The sequence below is a fragment of the Lycium barbarum genome, chromosome 7, assembly GCF_019175385.1.
Source record: "Lycium barbarum isolate Lr01 chromosome 7, ASM1917538v2, whole genome shotgun sequence".
NCBI classification, from domain to species: domain Eukaryota; kingdom Viridiplantae; phylum Streptophyta; class Magnoliopsida; order Solanales; family Solanaceae; genus Lycium; species Lycium barbarum.
Window position 1 is genome coordinate 132,672,514 of NC_083343.1, and position 22,664 is coordinate 132,695,177.

The window sequence follows — 22,664 nt, forward strand, 5'->3', positions numbered from 1 at the left end:
CACAGCAACTTAACATCATGTCTGGTGTTTGGGTATTCAAAAATGGCGTCATCCGGCTAGAAAACCCCTGCGACTGCCACGTTGTCGGCTCGACCGGTCGCCGGAAAGTTCTTGTTCATGTTCCTAGTAATGAAGTCATTACATGTTATGCAAGTCTTGAAAGAAAGCTTTATAGTCTTGGATGGGAGAGGTACTATGATGATCCACAACTTCTTCAATACCATAAGAGATCCACAGTTCATCTTATTTCTCTCCCAATGAATTTTAGTAGGTTTAAGTCCATGCACATGTATGATATTGTCGTAAAAAATCGCAATGAATTTGAAGTCAGAGATGTGTAATTAACTTCTTTAAGTTTGTAAAACTTATTATTGAGAAAGCTAAAACAACAGTTGCTGATCAAACAAGTCGTTGTAGTATAGTGGTAAGTATTCCCGCCTGTCACGCGGGTGACCCGGGTTCGATCCCCGGCAACGGCGTTAACTTTTTTTCTTTATTGGGTGAACTTTGGGGGCACGTCAGAATGGTCGGTAGCTACTTAGTCTCATCCGAGAATTTATCTCCTTACTCTTGACTGCTTTTTTCGCTTGAGAGTCTAAATATTAACGGTGGCAAGTGGACAGGTTGAATAAAAAAGGGTTTTAACCCAACCCGCTCATATTTACACGTGTCAAAACCGGGTCAGACAGGTTATCTTTTAAAAAGGCAAGGAGTAGCAAAATACAACATCATCTCATGATACAATCTGAACCTCTATAAGGAAATTCACAGTTCATGATACAAGGAAAAAGACATAGACAGCATCAAAGTTCAGAAATAACAGGAAGTAGCTATTAGTCTACTTACTTGTTGGAGATAAATGGCTTGGATTCAAAGGATCTAGGTATCAATTTGAATGATTTGACTCACTATTTTAAAAAATTAACTGTTGAGATATAAAAACAAAAGTGAATGAACAAACAAGGTCGTTGTAGTATAGTGGTAAGTATTCCCGCCTGTCACGCGGGTGACCCGGGTTCGATCCCCGGCAACGGCGTTTTCTCTTTCTTTTTGTGGCAGATTTAATGTAAGAGGAGCAACAAAAGACAGCACTTCATCTCATAGACAAAATATGAACCTCTACAAGGAAATTCACAGTTCATGATACAAGGGAAAACATAGACAAAATTTATGTTGTATTTTATCATTAAATTTTCTTTTCACAGTTGATACTGTTCCATCTGTCAAAGGACATTCTGAAATAAGGACAAGAACATGTTACATGTTACATTTATACAAGTCAGCATTACTTTATTCTTGAGCACGCCTACCACGCTTCGGGCCTGCGGCATTTACGCCGGACGGTCTTTGTCAGTAGTGTCATCCTCCCCGCTGGCTGTATGGGTGGGTTCTCCCTCGCTGCTGCGTTCTTTTAAGCTTTGGATTAAAGAACAAATGTAGTTGAATGGAACAGCAGGTGGGTTACACATTCCACTGTACCGAGAACTCAGGGTATGTGCTAGCGCCCTCGACAAGCACTCCAACCCGCTAAAGCTCGTGAAAACCTGGGTCAGTCAGTCCTCCGATCAAAAGTTTCATTAGCCCTTTCTTGTAGTGCTTTTTGTGGTGTAAGAAACATCAGTTCAGCATCTCAAGACTGATTGCAAAAACAGTTACTTCAAAGATTCTTTCTCAATAAGTATTTACAGATAGCTTCACCGATTAGGCGGAAAGAAAGATATGGATACAATTTTGTCCAAGGAACTCATATAATACATGATAACGTTACTGACTCACTTTCTTCGTCTTCGTGCTCCAAATGCTTCAGCTCAGAACCTATCCATTCTGCCATCCGATATATCTCATCAGTCCGGGGATGAGACTTGTCATCCGATGAAAATCCGTGCAAATTTAAAGAGTAATCAATACTACCTGCATCTACCCAACTGAATCCTATCTCTTTCTTCACTCCCTTGTCTCTCATTCCCTTTCTAATGTTTGCTACCTTGTCCCACTGCCCCTTTTCTGCAAACAAATTTGACATCAACACATATGAACCCGACTCCTCTGGTTCTAACGCGATCAAAATATTGGCTACTCTTGTCGCCATGTCAACATTTCCATAAATCCTACAAGCACCAAGTAAGCTTTGCAACACAGACAATCCTGGTCCTCCTGGAATCTGAGCCAAAAAGAATTCAGCCTCCTTTAGCCTTCCTGCCCGACCAAACATATCCACCATACAAGAATAATGCTCCGAAGATGGTTCGATGGAATAATCTCTAACCATGGAATTGAAAATATCTACTCCTACATCAACCATCCCTTTCCGACCACATGCTGTTAGTATAGAAAGAAAAGTTATTGAGTCAGGACTCACACCTTTCTCCTTCATTTCTATAAACAAAGCCATTACCGATTCATAATCACCATGCCTTGAATGAGCGGAAATAATAGCAGTCCATGAAACTTGGCTCCCGTCTATTATCTCATCGAAAACTCCTCGAGATTCAGATATACTCCCACGTTTTGCGTACATATCAAGAAGAGCACCGGAAACAATTGGATTACTGTTGAACCCACGTTTTATCAAACACGCATGGCATCGTTGGCCATGCTTTAATGAAATGCACTCGGATGAGGCAATTGCACTCAAGACACTACCAAACGTGTATTCATTTGGTGGCAATTCCATCGACATTGACAAGAATGTTTTTAAAGCTTCTAAAGACATCCCATTTTGAGCGTATCCAGAAATCAAAGCGTTCCACGATATGAGATCTCGTTGATCGAGCTCTTCAAAAACCTTAAACACGTCTTCCATTAATTCAAACTTAGCATACATGGTAACGAAGCTATTAGCAACGTTTAGTTCAGAGAAGAAGTTTGTTCTTAAACAAAGTCCGTGAACCATTTGCCCCTCCAGCAACAAATTCTTTGCAGTTACAGAATGGATTAATCCAACAAACGTAACGAGATTAGGGTAAACACCGTCTCTCCGCATCCCATTAAAAATAGATACAGCCTTTTCATCACTCATGGAAAGCATCGTTGTCCAAGAAACTACATTACGTTCATTCATACTTTGGAAAACCTTATTCGCATCTCCATTTTCATCACACTTATAATACAACGATATCAAAACATTACACACCGAAACATGAGTACCATATGCCATTTTAATAACCAAACCGTGTATCTGCTTCGCAAGCTCCAAACACCTCTCCTGTCCACAAGCAGATAAAGCACTAGTGAACGACACATGATCTGATCCCACCCCTTCCCTCATCATTTCCCTAAACCCGAAACTCACTTCCTTTGAGTAATTCCCTTCCTGTGCATACCCCGAGAGCAACGCATTCCACGAAACCAAATCTTTACGGGGCATTTCAAGAAACACTCTTTCAGCTTCCACTATATTACCCCACTTTGAATACATAGTCACAAGTGCATTTCCAACAAAAACATCGTTCTCCAATCCGAACCTCAATACAAGTGAATGCAATTGGATACCTAAACGAAACTCCTCTTTGTTCGTACAATGACTAAGTGCAGTAGTATAACTCACAGCATCAAAAATAAAACCAACAGAATGCATCCAAAGAACAAAACTCAATGCCTCTTTACCATTTTCAAACCCCGAAAGCAGTGTATTATACGAAACTCTATCAGCAAAATCAAGACTGTTAAACACACATAAAGCTTTATTAAAATTTCCAGTTTTACAATACATGCTCATTAATGAATTTGGTACTGTTTGATAAGAAATGAACCCGGTTTTAATGGTTAAACTATGGATTTGAGTCCCTAAATTTACGTTTTCGCGATAACCCTTAAGAGCTAACGCGATTACAACTTCGTCGATTTGTGAGATACCCATTTGGAGCTGATTCTTGAAGAGCTTTAGAGCTTGGGTTTTGTTGTTTTGGTGTATTGAATTGAGCATTGAATGGTGAATGGAAATGAGAGTTGGTTTAGTACTTTTATCGAACACTTGGTGTGCATTGTGAATTGAACGGACATGTTGTGTTACTTCGTCGATTTTTGAGATGCCCGTTTGGAGTTGATTCTTGAAAAGTTTTAGAGCTTTGATTTTATGGTTTTGGTGTACTGAATTGAGCATTGAATGGTGAATGGAAATGAGAGCTGGTTTAGTACTTTTATCGAACAGTTGGTGTGCATTGTCAATTGAATGGAGATTTTGAACTAAGAACACTCTGTAGAGGGTTTTAGGATGGCGGGTAAACATGGGTAAGAAAGAAAGAACCGTTAAAAAGGGGCAATCTTAAAAAGCCCTCCTAAAACCCCTTTCAATAGAATAAGTATTTATATGCTCTCTTTGTCTGAGTTTCTTGCTTTTCGTTTTTATCTTGTCTCAAATAGATGTCTTTCAAAAAAAATGTTTCTTTCTATATTTAGTAAGTTGACATTCAAACATCCTTCACGATAAGTTCAAATCACGAGATTCAAATGACATTTTAGTATAATACACACATTTTTAATTTAGGATCACAAGATTCAAAATTCTCATTTTATTCCTTGACCTTTAGGTCCAGTCAAATTAAGATACTTAAATTAGGACGGAGGGAATATATGTATATATTTTGTAGCATAATAACTTGGTATCTGAACAGATTAGTTTAAATTTGCACCGCATAAAATCAAGTATTTTTCAATTCCGAAGCTCGATTGATTCAAAATATGTGATTAAAGGTTGAGGAATTTCATTCATCCTATACTCCTGAAAATTATTACTTATTTCGTCTCAATTTTTACTAGGTATGAAGTATAAAAAAATAAATGAAGACTTTGAAACTTATTGTCTAAAACAAAGCTTAGACATTTGTATGGTTATAAGTAGGCGTTTGGACATGCAATTTCATCTGATGAGATCAAATCAGCGTTTGGACATGCGAAATCCCAAATCATGATTTCAAATTTTTTAAATGTAAAAGTTGACCCATAAGTTTATATTTTGTAAAGATAAATCCATAAGTTGGTAGATATATTTACCAATCATGTTTACCAACCATTTATATCAAATATTAAAAGATCTACAAGTTAGTAGTATATTTATAACAAATTTACTCTTATCAACCATGTGGGAGGATTATATTAAAGAGTAGTTACACTACAACTCATATTCAATTTTCCATTTTATTGAACTAAAGTTTGATCAATTGATGTTGTGTTTTTTAGAAATGTCTTCTAATAGCGTATTAATTTTGTTATGACTTATGACTTGCTCATTTGGTAAGATTGTATAAGAATTGGGAAAGTTTTGATGGGTTCACAACTTGTGGGGTTTTATGTCTATAAGAAAAAATACAACTTAAGAAATTCAAACTGCATGTTCAAACAAAACTTCAACTTCAAATCATGTCCAAACTGCTCCTAAGTCATTCAACTACAACATAACCAGTGTAGTCCTACAAGTGGAGTCTTGGGAAGGATAGAATGTATGCACTCTATCTTTGTGGGGTAGTGAGTCTGTTTTTTATAGACCCTCGGCTGAAAAGAAAAAATTTCGAAGCAACAAAAATATAACAGAAAAATATCATGATACAAAGCAAAGAAACAACAGCTAGTGCCATACATCGAAGAATAAGAAACTACGCGATTACAAACTACTACTAATAGGAGGAGGCTCTCCCAGGTAAAGTGTAACAACAATCAACATGGTTATAAATCATTCATTAAGGATAAAATGAGATTAATATTCAATTTCAAGCCATAACTTGTATTCATACGCTTCATATTCGCCCGGAGTTCGCTCCCAACCAAAGGGCGACTGCGGTACCAATCAAAAAGACAATCATACTACTGAACGACGAAATAAATTTTGAAATTTATTAACATTTTCTAAAAAGGATACTGTTAATAACCCCGCAAGTACGATGTAGAAGGATCTGTTTGGGAAATAAGAAGCCCCTTTGACATCTCTTCATATGCAAATAATACTCAATGTGAAAACACAGAGCCAAAGGTCTAATGTTTGGATAGGGAACGTATAAATTATTTTTAAATATAAAATTCGATAAATATATTTAATTTTGCAAAGTGATGAGCTTGGCATGCTATAATAATAATAATAAAGAAGCTTTGATCACGATTATATATGGTTTGCTAAGAAATTCTCTCTTTTTTCCGTTCATCTAGTGTCCCTTTTTCCTTGTCAAATAACCACATCTGAATTTCGGACTTGTCTTTGGATAGCAGACTTGAAACAACACGTCGTTGTAGTATAGTGGTAAGTATTCCCGCCTGTCACGCGGGTGACCCGGGTTCGATCCCCGGCAACGGCGTTTATCCTTTTTGTTTTTGCCACCTTATCAAGTTTAGTCCCAAATTTATGCATTTTTCCCATTAACTATACTTTCCATTCTCTTCCAAACAACACCGCCCAAATATACCTGCAAACTTTTCCTCATTCCAAGAATTCCCCATTGTTGTCTCTGCTCATATTTTGAGATAGAAAATGATAAAAACGGTCCGTTATGTTTGAGGGTAGATTCAAAATAGTCCTTTAAATATGCACTTAACAGTTTTGGTCCTTTTAAGCTTGTCAAATATTGATATTTTTAGTCTCTGTCTAATATTTACCGAACTTTGTCTGATAGATTTGACAAGAATTATGAAAAAAAATTAGTAGGAACTCATATTTAGAAGTACAATTTTTGCAGTATCTTCAATTTTAAATTTATTTTTTAAGTCTGGTGCGACTTTTAAGCTGTAATATTTGATTATTTTTTTTTAGTTTTTAGTGTATTTTTTGTGTTGCATATTTTAGGATTCGACGGGACTTTCTTGGTGATTATAGTTAAATTTTTTTAATTATTTCTGTCAAATCTAACAGATACCAAATATATTATGAAGACTATAAGAGTTTGTTTGGTATAAGGGATAAGGATAATAATCTCGAGATTATATTTGAGATGAATTTATCCCATGTTTGGTTGGGATAAAATTGTGATATAATTAATTCTGGGATTGTAGTGTTATTTTATCCATGTGGGAGGGTGAAATAACTAATCATGAGATAACTTATTTCCAACCAAATGACCCCTAAGTGTTAACTCTTGGCAAACTTAAAGGATCAAAACTGTTAAGTGCATATTTAAGGTACTATTTTGAACCTACCCTCAAACATAGGGACCGTTTTTGCCACTACTCATATTTTTGAGCAGCAGCAATAAAGCCTCTTTACATTTCCCTATATTCCTTTTTATAAATAGTTAGACATATAAAGTTCCAATTTTTAGTTCTGATAAAATTGTCTTAAATGGCAACTCCACTATTTCTCTCCCATTTTTCTCCTATCAGGTATTCATTTTTCTTTATTTATTTATCGACCCATCTAACAAAATTCATCATTTGACTAGCTACTTATCACCATGTAACAAAAAACCAGCTTTTGATGTTTTCTTTTATTTTAATCCCATCATTGTATTTTTTCTAATCCTAATCTCCCTGATTTTCTTTTGTTTAAAATCCATAAAACTTGTGTTTTCACCTTTGCTATTGTTGACTGTTAGCTCAATTTGTATTTATATAACAGGCCTCAGCTGCTTAGAGAAAGTAAATAAATATATAAGGGACCCCAACTAATTTGGCTGGAAGCATAGTTAATTAATACTCTCTCTGTTTCAATTTGTTTGTTTACTTTGACTATATACACGGAGTTTAAAAAAATGAAGAAGTCTTTTAAATCTTGTCGTCTAAAGCTAAAGATTTTTGTAATGTACCAAAATGACCTTTGAATTTTGTGATCTTAAATATGTCACCTAGGATATTGAGTGGAAAAGTTAAAAGTTACTAAATATAGAAAGTGGAAGTATTTGCTAGTTGATGTTATATCTTGTAGCCTAGTTCAAAGTGTTTATCTACTTGTTAAGTAGTGAGTTTATTATGTATGTATGTACATGTTTTGAAAAAGAATATAGAAAATGCACCTCAATATGTAAGATTGTCTTTGGATATGGTGGCTTTTCGGTTTCAGTAGGGATAATTTAAGGATTTTTAACATGGGGGGTGTTTTTCTTGGGAATTTGAGTGCAGGTTGTTTAGTCTTTAGTGGAGATGGAGGAGAAAGGGCAGCTTAAAAGAGCATTCATAAACGCCACATCGGGGGCAATTTCTGGTGGTATATCGAGGACTGTAACTTCGCCTCTCGATGTAATCAAGATCAGGTTTCAGGTGTATATTTTGCGTATGTTTAGTCGTGTTTTATCTTTTGCAGTTTGGGAACATGAACTGGCCATTGGGGCGTCTAATACAGTTACTTTATATGCGTATAGCACAGCATTAGTTCACAACTAAGGAAGCTTTGTTGTTTTCTTAACTAATCTAAAATACTAGGGGTATGTAAGTGAACCTCCACATTGTAGTTTAGTAGCCTTTTTGGCTAAGCTTCCATAATCTACTTATTTTTGCTTTTTATCAAAAATGTTTTTCAAAAAATTACTTTTGAAGAGTAGTAGTTTGTGTTTGGCTAATCACTTTTGCCAATATTAGAGCAGTACTTTGTGCTTGGCCAGTGTTCTAAAAATGCTTTTAGGGAAAAGCTACTTCTTTTCAGCTTCTACTACTACTCAAAAGCACTTATATTTTCCCTAAAAGCTTGGCCACATACCTCGCTTTTCTAAAATAAGCACTTTTGGCTTCCCAGAAGCATGCTTGGCCAAACAGGCTATAGTTTTCCTATTTTAGTGATCACTTTCAGAAGTTTCATCCTGGACGATAAAATTTTAGGTTGTGAAATAGTTTTCAAACTTCAGTCTTTTGAACTGGTTCTGTATATTAACCCCTGAAGTTGTTTAACGTCGACTAATGGAATTTTTCTTTCTGTAATTTACACTTGAAATTGCCTGGATAATGTTGTGCCTTCTCTGTCAGGGGCAGTGGGAATGACTGCTCGAAGTTTTCAGTATTTACATGCTTGGGTTCCTTTACTCTATAGACATGCCTGGTTGTAGAGATAGCCTAACCTTTTCTTAGCTTTAGCATTCCAATTTTTGGTTCTTTCATTGTTGCGTTCATGCTGCTAGAAAATGTTCAACACAATCCACTCAGAGGCGGAGCCAGGATTTTTAGTTTATGGATTCTGGACAACAATGCATTTTACCTACTGGGTTCTGAATAGAATATTTGTACATATTAAGTAATTTTTTTGAATACAAACACGGAATTTGAGCCAAAGTCACTGGGTTCTGCGGAATTGTAACTACTACATTGGCTCTGGCCCGAATCCACTGTGACTAAATATCTAAAAGCTTAAGAGGAACAAATCTTTCCAATAAAAGGCGATATCAGACATCAGTCAGTTTGTGAAAATTATATTCATTTGGTACTTCTTTATATTAATAAAAGTAAAGCTTAGTATATATACAAGCACTTCTCTGGTGCTTCTTTGGCCAAGTTAATCATGATACACTCTTTCATTATCTCCCCACTTAAGGAATAATTTATACTGCAAAATTTTGTGATGCTGAGCTTCAAGAAGCATGCCTTTTTTTTTTTTTTTTTTTTTTACTTTTGTGCTTGCTGAAAAAACTCTCTCTCTTTGCGTTATTTTGTGTATTTTCTCAATCTCTTTGCTTGGCTGTACATCAAAAGCTGAATTTTATCTTATTTACCGACTTTTCAGGTCCAACTGGAACCCACTAGTCAGTGGGCCTCACTTCGAAAAGATGTGTCTGGAAATTCTAAATACACAGGGATGCTGCAAGCTACTAAGGACATACTCAGGGAAGAAGGCTTAAAGGTATTTGTTATTTTTGTCATAAGAATTTTAGAAATCTGGCTCAGATACTCAGTGCCAGCATTAATCCCAAACATTCTGACCACTGTTATGTCTTTCAAACTTGATGCTAGTTTTGGTAACTTCATTTTGGTTGCACATATCCATTCTTGTCACAGGGCTTCTGGCGGGGTAATGTTCCAGCTTTGCTGATGGTTATGCCATATACTGCCATACAATTCACTGTGTTGCACCAATTGAAAACTCTTGCTGCTGGCTCTTCAAAGTCAGGTTCGTATCCCTGATATGAACTTTGTATGGCTGTGAGCATTTTTACGGTTTTGATTAACTTTATGGCTAAGTGTCATTCATAGAGAACCATATCTTTGTAAAGGTTCTGTACTTCGTTATACTACTAGTATACTGGGAATTTCTCGCTACATCAATATTATTCATCCCTCCCAGGATAATGAAATTTATACATGACATGTCTGATGTCCCTGTCTGTTTCTTATTCAGTGTGATTTGAAGCATTTCCTTTTCCTAAGATCTACAAACTCTTGCACCTCGTGTGGTTTTAGGATATAATTTCTTTTAGGTGTTACGTCTCGTCAATGATCTTCCCGAAATCTGATATAGTTATTTGGATGTTAAAACATCATTTCCGTTTTGCTTTGTACTGTTTGTGCTTATCTAACCTTTTCTTGTCATGTTTTCTCTTGAGCCGAGGGTCTTTCGGAAACAACCTCTCTATCTTCTGAGATGGGGGCAAGGTCTGCGTACACTTTACCCTCCCCAGACCCCACACAGTGGGATTTCAGTGGGTATGTTGTTGTTGTTGTTGATGTTAAAACATGCTTTGCACGGAGCATTTTGTGCAAACCGATGGCGAGCCTCATCATTTGATGGTTTGACTGTTTTGTATGATGCAGAAGATCACATCAACTTGAGCCCTTATCTTTCTTATATCAGTGGAGCATTAGCAGGATGTGCAGCTACAGTTGGTTCATATCCATTTGATCTCTTGAGAACCATTTTAGCCTCACAAGGGGAGCCAAAGGTAGTTGGCACGTCTCTTGTAGGTTACAGGCTGTTCTGTGGTGCGCCCCCATATATGTAACCTGTATTATCTGCAGCTTTATCTTTCAATCTGATCATGTTTGAAACGATCTAAGTAACAAATATTACCAATGTTACACAATGTTAGAAGTATCAATTCGACTTAAAGTTGCAAAATATAATTTTTTTCTTTCAATTTTCTCAGAACGATTGAGTTACCTTTTCAATGTGTCACTTAAAGTAAAAAGTAGACCCTTTTCCTTATTTTCACCTTGTCCCCATTGCCTTGTAGTAGGTTTGAAAATTTGTTCAATAGTTCTTTGTGAACCAAAAGCTCAAATGAGGCATACACCTAAGTTTTAAGGGACGTAATGAGTACATTAATGTATATACTCCCTCCGTCCCAATTTATGTGAAGGTGTTTGACTGGACACGGAGTTTAAGAATGAATGGAGGACTATTGAAACTTGTGGTCCAAAATAAGCCATAGATGTGTGGCTATAAATCATCTCCTTAAGGGTATAATTAGAAGTTTAAACTTAAATTGTTACTAAATATAGAGATATGTCGTTCTTTTTCGGACTGACTAAAAAGGAAATAGTGTCACATAAATTCGGATGGAGGGAATACCATTTCTAAATGCTTGTTGATGAAGGTCTGATGAGATTGATTGTTATGCCAATGTACAGTTTTATCGAAACATGAGGTCTGCATTTGTTGACATATTCAAAACTCGAGGCATTCCTGGACTTTATGCTGGATTGACACCAACACTAGTTGAGATAGTTCCTTATGCTGGTTTGCAGTTCGGAACTTATGATACATTCAAACGCTGGATGAAGGTAAACCTCGTGGTCCCTCCCAATTATTTTCATTTCGATCCTCTTTTTGTCCAGTTCTTTGAATGTTTGATGCGATAAATGTTCAAATTTAGCAAGTTTACATGATGGTAAAGTTTATTCTAACAGTGTTTTCATATTATTTTGGGCTCACACAATTTGACTTAGTTTTTTTGTAGGCCTGGAATCATCTTAGGTCTTCTAATTCGAGCCAAGGTGATGAATATATTTCGAGTTTCCAGCTTTTTATCTGTGGTTTAGCTGCTGGAACATGTGCTAAAGCTGTCTGTCATCCTCTTGACGTGGTTAAAAAGAGGTTCCAGGTAGATCTCTGTCTTATTGATCTCGTGTCTCGGTATAATCATCAGACAGGCTTAAAAGATTACTCCCTGTCCTAATTTATGTGACATCTTTCCTTTTTAGTCAATCTCAAAAATAATTACACATTTTTATATTTAGTAAGAGGTTTAACTTTAAATACTCATTTTACCCTTAATGAAATGATTTATAGCCACACAAATGTCAATGGCTTATTTCAGACCACAAGTTTTAAAAATCTTCCTTTATTTCATAAACTTTGTATCCAGTCAAACACCTTCACATAAATTGGGACAGAGGAAGTACATAATAACTTAATAAGACATGCCAAGGGGGGATCCCTATTTAAGAATGAGGGACTGAGCATCAAGAATAGGAAAGAAAGTGTGAATCACCCCCTTCAAAGTTTAAGTGTGTTTTTGAAAAAAGAGTTATAGTTGGAGAGGGTGAGTATGTATTTTCTCTAAATTTATTGCATATTGGCTCCCAGGGGTTAGTTCGATTGGCAAAGGTTGTGAGACTTGTGTCTTAGGTCATAAGTTCGAGCCTCTGGGCCAAGCGAACTAAGTCCAGTATTTAAGTGGAGAAGAGTGCGGGCCCACATTCACGACTTTCGAAGGCTTGGTTGGCAACAGACAAATTTCTCCATCATAAAAAAAGATTTTTTGCATTTTGTATGAGCATCTGATGTTCAACCACATAGAAAACTGTTATTTGGACCAACCTAATGTGCTACCTATCTCTTTCAGATTGAAGGATTACAGAGGCATCCAAGATACGGGGCTCGCCTTGAGCATCGTGCATATAGAAATATGTACGATGGCCTCCGCCGAATCTTGCTAGAGGAAGGTTGGGCTGGACTTTATAAAGGCATTGTCCCATCGATTGTTAAAGCTGCACCTGCTGGTGCTGTAACATTTGTTGCCTATGAATATACATCAGACTGGCTGGAATCCATTTTGACTTAAAAAGGCTAAAGCTTGCTCTATTCCCTCTTGTTTTTTCGTCATTTTTTCTCTCGCTTTGTATCTTAAGAAGAAGCCCCCACAGAGGCAACAGGGGGTAGTGTTTATATCATTCCATATATCGATTAATTACATGGCGCTACTTTAGCTTACCGAGGACATGACCGGTGATAGGAGGGGGTGAAGGTCGAGTATCAGGGTGGAGGGCTAGTGGGGGGCCGCGAGGTTTCCTTTCTCGTATTAGGAGTATTTTTAACCTACTTCTATGTGTTGGGTCTTGTCTCTCTTTGTTGTTTAAGTGTTTATCATGACTTCCTTGCTCTTGCTATTTCTCATTTTCGCATTGTTTTGATTTGCTTGTCCGTATCTGACTCTTTTCCCTTGTTTTTCTTGTTTTCTTTTGAGCTGAGGGTCTTTCGGAAACAGCCTCCCTACCTTCCAAGGTGGGGGTAAGGTCTGCATACAATTTACCCTTCTCAGACCTCACATTGTGGGATTCAACTGGGTATGTTGATGTTGTAATGTATAGTTTGTAACCACAAAGTAGACATTAGAGCTGTAATTAGGCGTGGTCAGTTTAAGAGACTGAGCTCTTTTTTTTTCTTTGTTTTTTTTTTGGTTTCCCACCATGTCTCCCATACTCACTTTGGGGCACGACTAATTTGGATTCGCGCCGCGTAAAGCCCTTAAAGGGAACTCGGTTTGAGCTTGCGATTTTTTGTTAAGTGCGGAGGGATTCTATGCGTTGCACCACCACAATCGTGGTTGACGCTGAGCTCTTTACAATCTAGTTATAGTTTTTAACTTTTGACAATAATTGCGTTTGCATGGAAGTAATTGATGATATTTACTGGATGATTCACTAATGGAGTTGTAAAATGGCCAACGTTTGACAATCAACTGTGAAATTGTATCATACCAATGATTTTGAAGTGTAAATTACCGTTATTGTTACTAGTGAGCTTGAATATGAATTCCTAATGAATGATGTTTGCCTAGCAAAAAAACCTATGGAGAAAAGGTTTCACTGGGAAACTCAGTCCATTGATCTTACTCCTTTTATTTAATGGTTAATGGTGGAATCAGTATTTTCACAAAAGAAGCGGGGTAAAAACGGCGTTAAGAAAAACTCTTGTTTATTACCAATGAATAATAATGAAAGTACTTCTTCTTGGTCGTGAATATCTAAACTGATTGTTTGCTGTTCAAGAATTCTTGTTTAGGCAGTTCATAACATTCATACATAGTGTTTTGATCTAAGATTTCAATTCTTTCGTGTTTCAGCAGTAACATATTCTTTACAAAGAAGTATATATATATAACGTAATTTTCCGACTTAGTTATAACGACACCAAGAAGATTAATAGTACGTCTTTAAGCCATATGCAACGATAATCAATTTACTGTTGGTAGTATATTTAGACAAAACTTGAAATTAAACTCCAAAGAAGAGAATAATTTATCAAACGCTAAATCATTGGATTTTATAGATCATGGTTTACACCTTCCATAACTAATCAGCAGTGAATTAATTAGCGACAAAATCATGATTGTCGAGATAAAAGAAAAAAATTAACAGTGACGGATTAGCAATGCTGAAGAAAGAACATTACACTAACTGTATTTTTTTTTTAACATATGCAATCAAAATTCTATTGCGAACATCTAACTACATGTTGTTTAGCCAATGTAAGGGATGGCTGATGTTATTTAGTAAATTTTTAACAGTTTTCCATCGGCTGCCTGACCAAAAAATTTCTAAAGAACTAGCCATTCGATACATAATGATTTAAAGTATATGAGTTCATACAACGATCTCATGTTAATATACAATAATAACTAGGTTCAGATTGAAATATTTATAAATATGTAACAAATTTCTTACATTATTTATATGATTTGAGCAAAAACTATTGAATTCACTTGAACTCATGTTTACATGTTAAATCTGCCTCTGCTGGCCAAATGAACTCATATGTACAAAAAAAAAAAAATCCACATAACCAAATAATATTTAACATGACAACACATGCAATAACAAATTACTAAAAACAATCAAAGTTTATTTCATTGAAAAAACTAAGAGAATCCAACAACAATACTACTAGGCTGCATGCAATGCATGCAAGACAATTAACCAAACAAACTTCTAAAAAAAAAAAAAAAAAAAAAAAAAAACTATCTAATTTTTCTCTAACATCTCAAAACTACTCTCACTATGAAAGAAAATAACAGACTAATTACCACCACTTGGTGGCATCTTAGCAAGTGAAGCAACAAGGACAATAATAAGAATACCAATCAAAATTACTGGCATTGACAAAGAAGATGAACCTGCCGCTACTACTACTGGTGCTGCTGGAAAAAACATCCATTTTATCATAACCACAAAGAAAAACAAGAACCCAAACCCGCAGACCAAAAAAGAGCTTTCATCCATGGCTAAAGAGCGTTTAGGGTTCAGAGTTCAGAGTTCGGGAAAGAAGAAGAATATTGAATAGTGTGTGTGTTGGAGAAGTTGTTTCGTGTGACTATATATATATAGGTGGAGGTGTAAAAAATATTTACAGAATCAAATAAGTTTTTAGGTAATTTTGTTTAGTGCGTGTGATTATTTTTGGTAACTTTTGAGTAAAAGGTAAAAATGTTTAGTTGCCAAATATAGATGGTATGTAGGAAAAGAAGAATTAATTAGACGGAGAAGTTATTTATATATGGAAACTAAAGAATCACCATATATTATATTATTATTCTGAATTATTTCATGACTTTGTTATATATGGCAAATATTAAAAAGCCGACCATGGCACTTGGGATCTGGGTTTTTTTTTTTTTTTTTTTTTGTGTGTGTGTGTGTTTGACCTTAGGTTATTTTTTGCTATTTTTATTTGGCAAGTAGTGTTAATTTATTTACTTGCCAAAGTTAGTTTTGAAAGTTTTCCTATTGTAAGATAATACTAATAAATGTCTCCGGTTCTGTCTTGCCAGCAAAAAAAGTATAATAATTCAAGACATTTATAAAAGTATCTAAGCTATATATACTGATATAAATATATTTTACTTAAATTAGTATTATTTTTATTAAATTATTAATATAAGATAGTATTAATAAAGGTCTCCGATCCTGTCTTGCGGTCTTGCGGGCAAAAAGAAGTATAATAAATTAAGACATAGTTTAATAAAAGGATCTAAGTTATATACACTCACTGTATAAATATTTTTAATGAATTAGTACTATTTTATTAAGGTATTAGTTAATTCTTATAAATCGCATTTGAGAAAAATTCGATACATGATTTCAGTGACTAATAAGCCTGCTATTTTGGAAATGAACTAAATATCCGAACAGGCCCGTTTGAGTAGGTTAACTACAGGCCCAAATACTCATTTCAAGGGGTTATTCGCACAAATGTCCCTATTTCGGGGTGATCCTTAATTTGAGTCTCTTTTGGCGCGACATAAATTAAATTTCGGCCGAGGTAGTTAGCGTTTAATTTCGGCATATGCATCAAAATATATCACAAGTTATGGCGGACAAGGCAAAATTTTCAACACTCAATATAATTTGAAAAACAACATAAATTTAGATTTCGATGGGCAAAGTTTACATTTAGTTTTGGTATATGTCTCATAACATCTACACAAGTTATACAGGGCATAGCGAAACTTTCAACATAATCAGCAAAATACTACATAACTTATGCCGGATAACTTAATTCCTATATATTTTATGCCGATAAAAATGTTACAGAATTGATGCTGAGCAAAGCAGGTCTGCATATTTTCATTAAACGAGCAACATGAGAAAAAAAAATTAAAGACCACATATATGAGGGGGAAAATTAAAGACCAGTGCGTTTAAAGGGAAATCCGTGCAAAAGCTTCCTTGATTCAATTCTTGCGCGATTCCCTTCAATGGCACTGGTCTTTAGTTTCTGTCCCTTAAATTGTTGATATTTAGTTTTTGCTCTTCGCCTAAAAACCCATGGGTTCCTGGTTCAAACCCCCGCTCAATAAAAAATTAAAAAGAAAATCGCAAGGCTAAGTCTCTGCCTTAAGGTAGAGGTTTGCAGACAAATTTTGCCTTGCGAATCCGAAGTCTGCCTTGCGATTTTTTTAAAAAAAATTTTGACTGAGTGGGAGTTCGAACACGAAACCCATAAGTTTTTAGGTGAAGGGAAAAAATTAAAGACCAACAATTTGAAGGACATAAACTAAAGACCAACACAAAACAGGAACTGAAATGCGAGTTGCCCTTCGTTTGGGGTGGTCTTTAAATTTTGCCCCTCATATTTGAAATATTTAAATTTTGCCCTTCGGTTTTAGGTTCGAACCCCCATACAATCAAAATTTTAAAAAAAATTCGCAAGGCAGAGTTTAAATTTCGCTATGCCCCCACGGGCATACACGCAACCCAAACCTTGCCTTACAATTTTTTTTTTTAATTTATGCTTGAGCGGGGGTTCGAACTCAGAACCTCATGATTTCTGCGTGAACGCTCAGAGTTGCAATGCGAAAGGCAAAAATTAAAGACCAGCAATATGAGATGCATAATTTAAAGACCACAAATATGAGGGGCAAAATTTAAAGACCACCCCAAAAGCAGGGCAATCCGCGCAAAAAAATGAAGTGCAAATGAACCAAATATCCGAATAGGCCCATTTGAGTAGATTAACTACAGGCCCAAATACTCAATTCAACTGTAATTCTAAATCTTGACCCGAAATTTTTACATATTTGTCTCCACTTTTGAAATTTTACCTCATTTCTACATTTAATTGCGTTAATTACAGGTTTCCCTCTCACACTTTCTTCATTTTTCTCTCATTTCCCTTTTAGAAAAAAAATTGTATTAATATCTTTAATCACTTCTCTGTGTACTATTGTTGAAATTTGCTTATTATATGTTAAGAGATGTTTTTTTTTTCTTGAATTTATGACCTGTTTGAGAGACAATCCAAAATTATAAGTCAGTAAACATTAATTAGCACTGGCTATGCCCCTGTGTATATATACACATTATATATATTTTTTAATTTCCCAACTATGTGTGTATATATATTATATTTACATACACATTTGTATAGTAAAATGCTCAATGAGTCGAAAGTACTGGGCACCGGTTGCACTGTTATGTTGCTCCGACTCTTCAAAAATGTCAATGGGTGCGTGTCGGATTCTCCAAAAGTAATGCATTTTTGGAGGATCCGACACGGGTGGTGCAACATTTTTTGAAGAGTCGGAGCAACATACTTGCACATATTCTGAATCAGCCTATTGGGAAAATAAATGTGTGTGCGCGCGCGCATACACATTTTTTAAAATATTTAAATTGCTCAACTAAGTGTGTGTATACATACACATTTGTATATTAAAATGCTCAATTATTTATAGATCGAATCGAAAGAACTAGGCATCGGTTGCATATATATACTGCCTCAGCTGATATTGGAAAAAAGAAATTCTTTTTGGGGTTTTTTTTCTAACAAGGTTTTGCCGCACATTATTTGTATATTAAATTGTCAATTCTATATTGGTCAATTCAAAAGCACTGGGCACCAGTGACACATATACAGTCAATCCTTTTTATAAAAGTGTCGTTTGTCCGGATATTGTTTGGTTGCTATCACGAGATGATGTTATAGAGAACATATAACATAAAATAATATGAAATTCGTTTCCAAAGAAAACTTGGCCGTTATAGTGAAATGTTGTTATAAAGGATGACTGTTATAGAGTTCTGACTGTATTGCCTCATTATGTATTGGAAAAAAGAAATTCTTTTTGGGTTTTTCTAACAAGCTATTGCCCCACGTTGAATGATGTTTCTGGTTGATAAACTTCTGATTTATTCTTTGTCAAACACTAGAATGATTTTCTATGTGCTGTATACTGACACTGTTTCTGTAAATGTTGTTTCTTAGAGTATTATTCGAATTCAGTTAAGGGAATTGATAAAGTAATGGATTCGGAGAAATTTGAGCCGTTAAAGATTCAACTGCAACAGTGGTTATATGAAGTTGAACAATATGTTCATCAGATACCCCCTACTCAACTTTATGCTGCAGTTGGAGTCGTCTTAGTTACCGTTATTTTGTTTCTAATAAGTAAGCTCTTACTGTATTCCTTAACACATTTCTCACTTAAGAGTCTCTTTTGGGTAGTTCTAATGGCTTTAAATCTTTTTGTGTTTGAGATCGTTGCATATGTGATCTACTTAATCAATCGAATCTTCGTTTCTGTGTTTGACAATCCAACATGTGGGGGGCAAAACAATATCCATTATAAACAGAATGAGACCTGGATAGCACCATACATTGTTGTTTAGTACTTTGGTATTACCTGAAGATGTTAGGGGACTTTTTAATTGTAACACGAATCTTGGCTTTCTTCGTCCAGAGATTTGCCTAATTCAAGCAGCACAGTCAAGAACTATGTTTTCTTCTTGTAAGTTGAAAACTAATTTTAAGAATCATCTTCATGGAAACTTAATTTGCATATTTTGATACGGAAATCTGTGGTAGCTACTGTTCCCTTTTTTTTTTTTCTTTTTTTCAGACTGCTTTATTGTGACTTATTCGCTTTCTTTAGTTTCATTTGCATTCTGCTTTGAACTGCTTGTGCTTATCTAACCTTTCTCGTTGTGATTTCTCTTGAGCCGAGGGTCTTTCGGAAACATCCTCCCTGTCTTCTGAGATAGGGGTATGGTCTGCGTACACTTTACCCTCCCCAGACCTCACATTGTGGGATTTCACTGGGTATGTTGTTGTTGTTGATACGGAAATACCTTAAAAATTGGAGTAGTAACTGAAAGGATAAGTATTCTAGGAAAGGAGCTAAAGAATAACGGCAAGTCGACTCTGCCAAATTTCTGCTTTCAATGTCCGGATCAGCTTTTGAGCCAATTATTTGCAGAAGATTCCTAATACTTTGGAAAATTGAAATTTCCTAGGATGGGTTACCCCCTGGAAATTCGTCGTGCTATATCGCTGGCTTGCTTGGGATCGTGGCGTAGCAGTTGTTGTTGTTGTATTCTCAATAGGCTAAAGGGGATCGCAGGGACTCTCTTAGAATTTCAACCTATCTAAAGCCACCGACCGTGCTAATTTTAAGCACTTGATGTTTTCCACTGTTCAGCATGTTGTATACGATATCTAAATCAGATCTACTAACTCTTGACTTGAAGCCCTAAATTCCCCTGAATAATTTCTCCTAAACTTTGTAACGCTTCTTTCCAGCAAATGGTCTTCTTAAGTCATTAGGTGCTTTTCTGCTTCTGGCTTCATGGTGCTGGTTCTTTCAACATATTTTTCTTATGGAAATCTTTGACATACTAGTATTCCTCCTTGAGGGGATAAAATGAGCCAATATATTAACGGTAAGGGCATTTTTGAGCCCAAAATCAAACGGAGGGTATAATTTATCTATTTTCAATAGTTGAGGGGTATATTTGTCCCTTTTCCCTTTTTTTTTTTTTAGGATACTTCTACTACTGAATCATTTATGTCTCTTCTGTTCGCGTTAGTGATGCTTAATCTCTGCTCTATATTTAGAAGTGCTGCTGGATTTTTCTCTCATTAAAAGCTGAAATTTGTAAATGCTTAGTCTATTTTTTGCAGTTCGCATTTTTAAACGTACAACATCTAGTACGATTTTACTCACTGGGCTCAGTGGAAGTGGCAAAACTTTCCTTTTCTACCAGGTAATTTCCATTAAGTAAATGATTGAGGACCTTTTTGACTTTTTAAAGAGGTTACGTGACTTCCAGACGTTTTTTGTATGTTATAGCTTAGAGATGGCTCGGCTCATCAGGGTACTGTGACATCAATGGAACCAAATGAAGATAGTTTTATACTACATTCTGAGAGAGACAAGGTACTAACAACCATCTCTTTCTTCTTTCCCATTAGATTTATACTACATTCTAAGAGAGACAAGGTACTAACAACCATCTCTTTCTTCTTTCCCCTTTTCCATGCCATGTATTTAGATTATCATTCTCTCAACCTCCACTAAGATGGATGGATTTTGTTTATTGCCTGTAGTCGAACTTGACTGTATCTTTAGGGTCGTTTGGTTGCTGGTTAGCAAGTGAATTATTCATGTATTAAGATCAACATACCTTGTACCATGTTGGGTAACATTCTCTAAAACAAGTACCATGTTTGGTAGCATTTTAGTTGCTATATATATAAGCACACCAAGTACGGTGTTTGGTTACAATCCCGCATAACTAATACATGTATAAGTTATGAGGAATCTATACATTATTTTATGCAGTCTAGAAGATGGAATAACTAATACATGGATAACTAATTCCTGCATAATTTGCATAATTAATCCCTGCATAACTCTAACCTACAAACAAACGACCCCTAGTTTTTTTCTTAATATGCTGAAGTGCTATTCATTGTTTTTCTGCAAATTGACTTCAAAATCCTCCTCATCGGACCTGTTTTTATTTGGCTGCAGAAGGGGAAAACCAGACCTGTTCACATTGTTGATGTTCCAGGGCATTCTCGTCTACGCCCGAAACTAGATGAGTTTTTGCCTCAAGCAGCTGGAATTGTGTTCGTGGTAGACTCAGTGGAATTTTTACCGAATAGCCGTCCTGCTGCAGAGTACTTTACTTTTTGCTATTCATATCCATAAAGGTTATATGCTTGATAACTGATTCTAACATTTTAACACCTTCTCACAAAAGGTACCTGTATGAAATACTCACAAAAGCAACCGTCATCAAGAAAAAGATTCCAGTACTTCTCCTGTGCAACAAGGTTGATAAAATAACTGCACATACAAAGGAGTTCATAAGGAAACAGCTGGAGAAGGAAATGTAAGATTACTCTATACTCCCCATTTTAGTCATAGTAGGGATATAGTTAGCTGCTATTTGCTGATAACAAGCTTCTCAAGTCGATATTATTAAGGGTTTCAACGATATCGGTTGACCATTTCAAAAACTGAAAATTAATGTTTGTTGACTATGGTAGGTGTAAATGTAGAATATATCTCATCCAAAATGCGTCCTCTACCAGGGCTACCTCATGGGAAAGCTAACTCAATAGTTCCACATTTTATACTTGATTACCTTATGTCAATGGACTTATCTAAAATTGTTTTAACCTTATGTTGAACTGTGAATTTTCTGCTTCTGAATTTGTGTTCCGCATTTGTTTTACCATTGATATACAGAGACAAGCTTCGTACATCAAGAACTGCAGTATCTGAGGCAGACATTTCTAACGAGTTTACGCTTGGAGTACCTGGAGAACCATTTGTATTTTCTCTGTGCTGTAACAAAGTAATTGTTGCTGAAGCTTCTGGTTTGACCGGTGAAATTTCTCAGTTGGAACAGTTCATCAGGGAGAAAGTAAAACCTTGACTTGATAGGCGGTTAATTTAGTTTCTTTTTCCATTCCTTTTCGCCCTTATTAGAGTATGGACGTGGAAGAAAAAAGACGCGTTGATGAGATGATCAAGTTTGAAATAGAATTAGACAGTTTTTTCTCATTATCTTTCCCCTTTTTTCTCTCGTGTATTTTGATTCATTCAACTTTATTAGTTTGATGTGTCTTGAAAAATTTCTCGTTAATGGTAAATGTTTAGCTCCCTTTTGAGATTCTTCTTTGCGTGGTATTGTTTTCACCATTGGCTTTGGTACATGGCTGATGAATTCTTAAAACAAATATAGGATTTAAAGTTACTAGATTCGGCCTCACCTATATGTCGGCTTCTAACTCGGCCCCTGATAGGGAGGGGGCT

At 35.8% G+C, this 22,664-nt stretch overlaps 4 protein-coding genes and 3 non-coding genes across 9 annotated transcripts; 6 read left to right on the forward strand and 1 right to left on the reverse strand.

The window, feature by feature from the left end:
* Positions 1-1,079, forward strand: LOC132604538 (flowering-promoting factor 1-like protein 3). The gene has a single exon (XM_060318085.1). It carries the CDS (start codon positions 18-20, stop codon positions 339-341), a length of 324 nt encoding a protein of 107 aa, XP_060174068.1. The 5' UTR covers positions 1-17; the 3' UTR covers positions 342-1,079.
* TRNAD-GUC (transfer RNA aspartic acid (anticodon GUC)) lies at positions 408-479 on the forward strand. The gene has a single exon. It is a non-coding gene; the product is annotated as a tRNA-Asp (tRNA).
* On the forward strand, positions 965-1,036 carry TRNAD-GUC (transfer RNA aspartic acid (anticodon GUC)). Its single transcript has one exon. It is a non-coding gene; the product is annotated as a tRNA-Asp (tRNA).
* An 81-nt stretch (positions 1,080-1,160) lies between the features above and the next one.
* On the reverse strand, positions 1,161-4,345 carry LOC132604537 (pentatricopeptide repeat-containing protein At4g32430, mitochondrial). Its single transcript, XM_060318084.1, has one exon. It carries the CDS (start codon positions 4,226-4,228, stop codon positions 1,745-1,747), a length of 2,484 nt encoding a protein of 827 aa, XP_060174067.1. The 5' UTR covers positions 4,229-4,345; the 3' UTR covers positions 1,161-1,744.
* A 1,867-nt stretch (positions 4,346-6,212) lies between these two features.
* On the forward strand, positions 6,213-6,284 carry TRNAD-GUC (transfer RNA aspartic acid (anticodon GUC)). The gene has a single exon. It is a non-coding gene; the product is annotated as a tRNA-Asp (tRNA).
* An 864-nt stretch (positions 6,285-7,148) lies between these two features.
* On the forward strand, positions 7,149-12,922 carry LOC132604539 (mitochondrial thiamine diphosphate carrier 2-like). 2 transcript variants are annotated; one of them, XM_060318086.1, is made up of 8 exons: positions 7,149-7,302; positions 8,038-8,175; positions 9,626-9,742; positions 9,898-10,009; positions 10,651-10,778; positions 11,467-11,619; positions 11,796-11,939; positions 12,684-12,922. In XM_060318086.1, exons 2-8 carry the CDS (start codon positions 8,059-8,061, stop codon positions 12,900-12,902), a joined length of 990 nt encoding a protein of 329 aa, XP_060174069.1. In that variant the 5' UTR covers positions 7,149-7,302; positions 8,038-8,058; the 3' UTR covers positions 12,903-12,922. The 2 variants fall into 2 exon arrangements, with proteins under 2 accessions (XP_060174069.1, XP_060174070.1); XM_060318087.1 differs by lacking the exon at positions 7,149-7,302 and adding an exon at positions 7,352-7,425.
* Positions 12,923-17,571: 4,649 nt separating this feature from the next.
* LOC132604540 (uncharacterized) lies at positions 17,572-22,519 on the forward strand. 2 transcript variants are annotated; one of them, XM_060318089.1, is made up of 7 exons: positions 17,572-17,692; positions 18,824-19,006; positions 20,519-20,601; positions 20,688-20,774; positions 21,372-21,520; positions 21,604-21,735; positions 22,095-22,519. In XM_060318089.1, exons 2-7 carry the CDS (start codon positions 18,862-18,864, stop codon positions 22,282-22,284), a joined length of 786 nt encoding a protein of 261 aa, XP_060174072.1. In that variant the 5' UTR covers positions 17,572-17,692; positions 18,824-18,861; the 3' UTR covers positions 22,285-22,519. The 2 variants fall into 2 exon arrangements, with proteins under 2 accessions (XP_060174072.1, XP_060174071.1); XM_060318088.1 differs by lacking the exon at positions 17,572-17,692 and having other exon boundaries at positions 17,748-19,006.
* Positions 22,520-22,664: the final 145 nt, after the last annotated feature.

What these genes read in the sequence shown, in the direction of transcription:
- LOC132604540 (XM_060318089.1), top strand. Translation starts at nt 18,862, where the DNA reads ATGGATTCGGAGAAATTTGAGCCGTTAAAGATTCAACTGCAACAGTGG. An exon ending in CGTTATTTTGTTTCTAATAA is followed by an intron (nt 19,007 to 20,518) that starts GTAAGCTCTTAC and finishes TATTTTTTGCAG; the next exon opens with TTCGCATTTTTAAACGTACA. An exon ending in AAACAGCTGGAGAAGGAAAT is followed by an intron (nt 21,736 to 22,094) that starts GTAAGATTACTC and finishes ATTGATATACAG; the next exon opens with AGACAAGCTTCGTACATCAA.
- LOC132604539 (XM_060318086.1), top strand. Translation starts at nt 8,059, where the DNA reads ATGGAGGAGAAAGGGCAGCTTAAAAGAGCATTCATAAACGCCACATCG. An exon ending in TAATCAAGATCAGGTTTCAG is followed by an intron (nt 8,176 to 9,625) that starts GTGTATATTTTG and finishes CCGACTTTTCAG; the next exon opens with GTCCAACTGGAACCCACTAG. An exon ending in TGCTGGCTCTTCAAAGTCAG is followed by an intron (nt 10,010 to 10,650) that starts GTTCGTATCCCT and finishes TGTATGATGCAG; the next exon opens with AAGATCACATCAACTTGAGC.
- LOC132604538 (XM_060318085.1), top strand. Translation starts at nt 18, where the DNA reads ATGTCTGGTGTTTGGGTATTCAAAAATGGCGTCATCCGGCTAGAAAAC.
- LOC132604537 (XM_060318084.1), bottom strand. Translation starts at nt 4,228, where the DNA reads ATGTTTACCCGCCATCCTAAAACCCTCTACAGAGTGTTCTTAGTTCAA.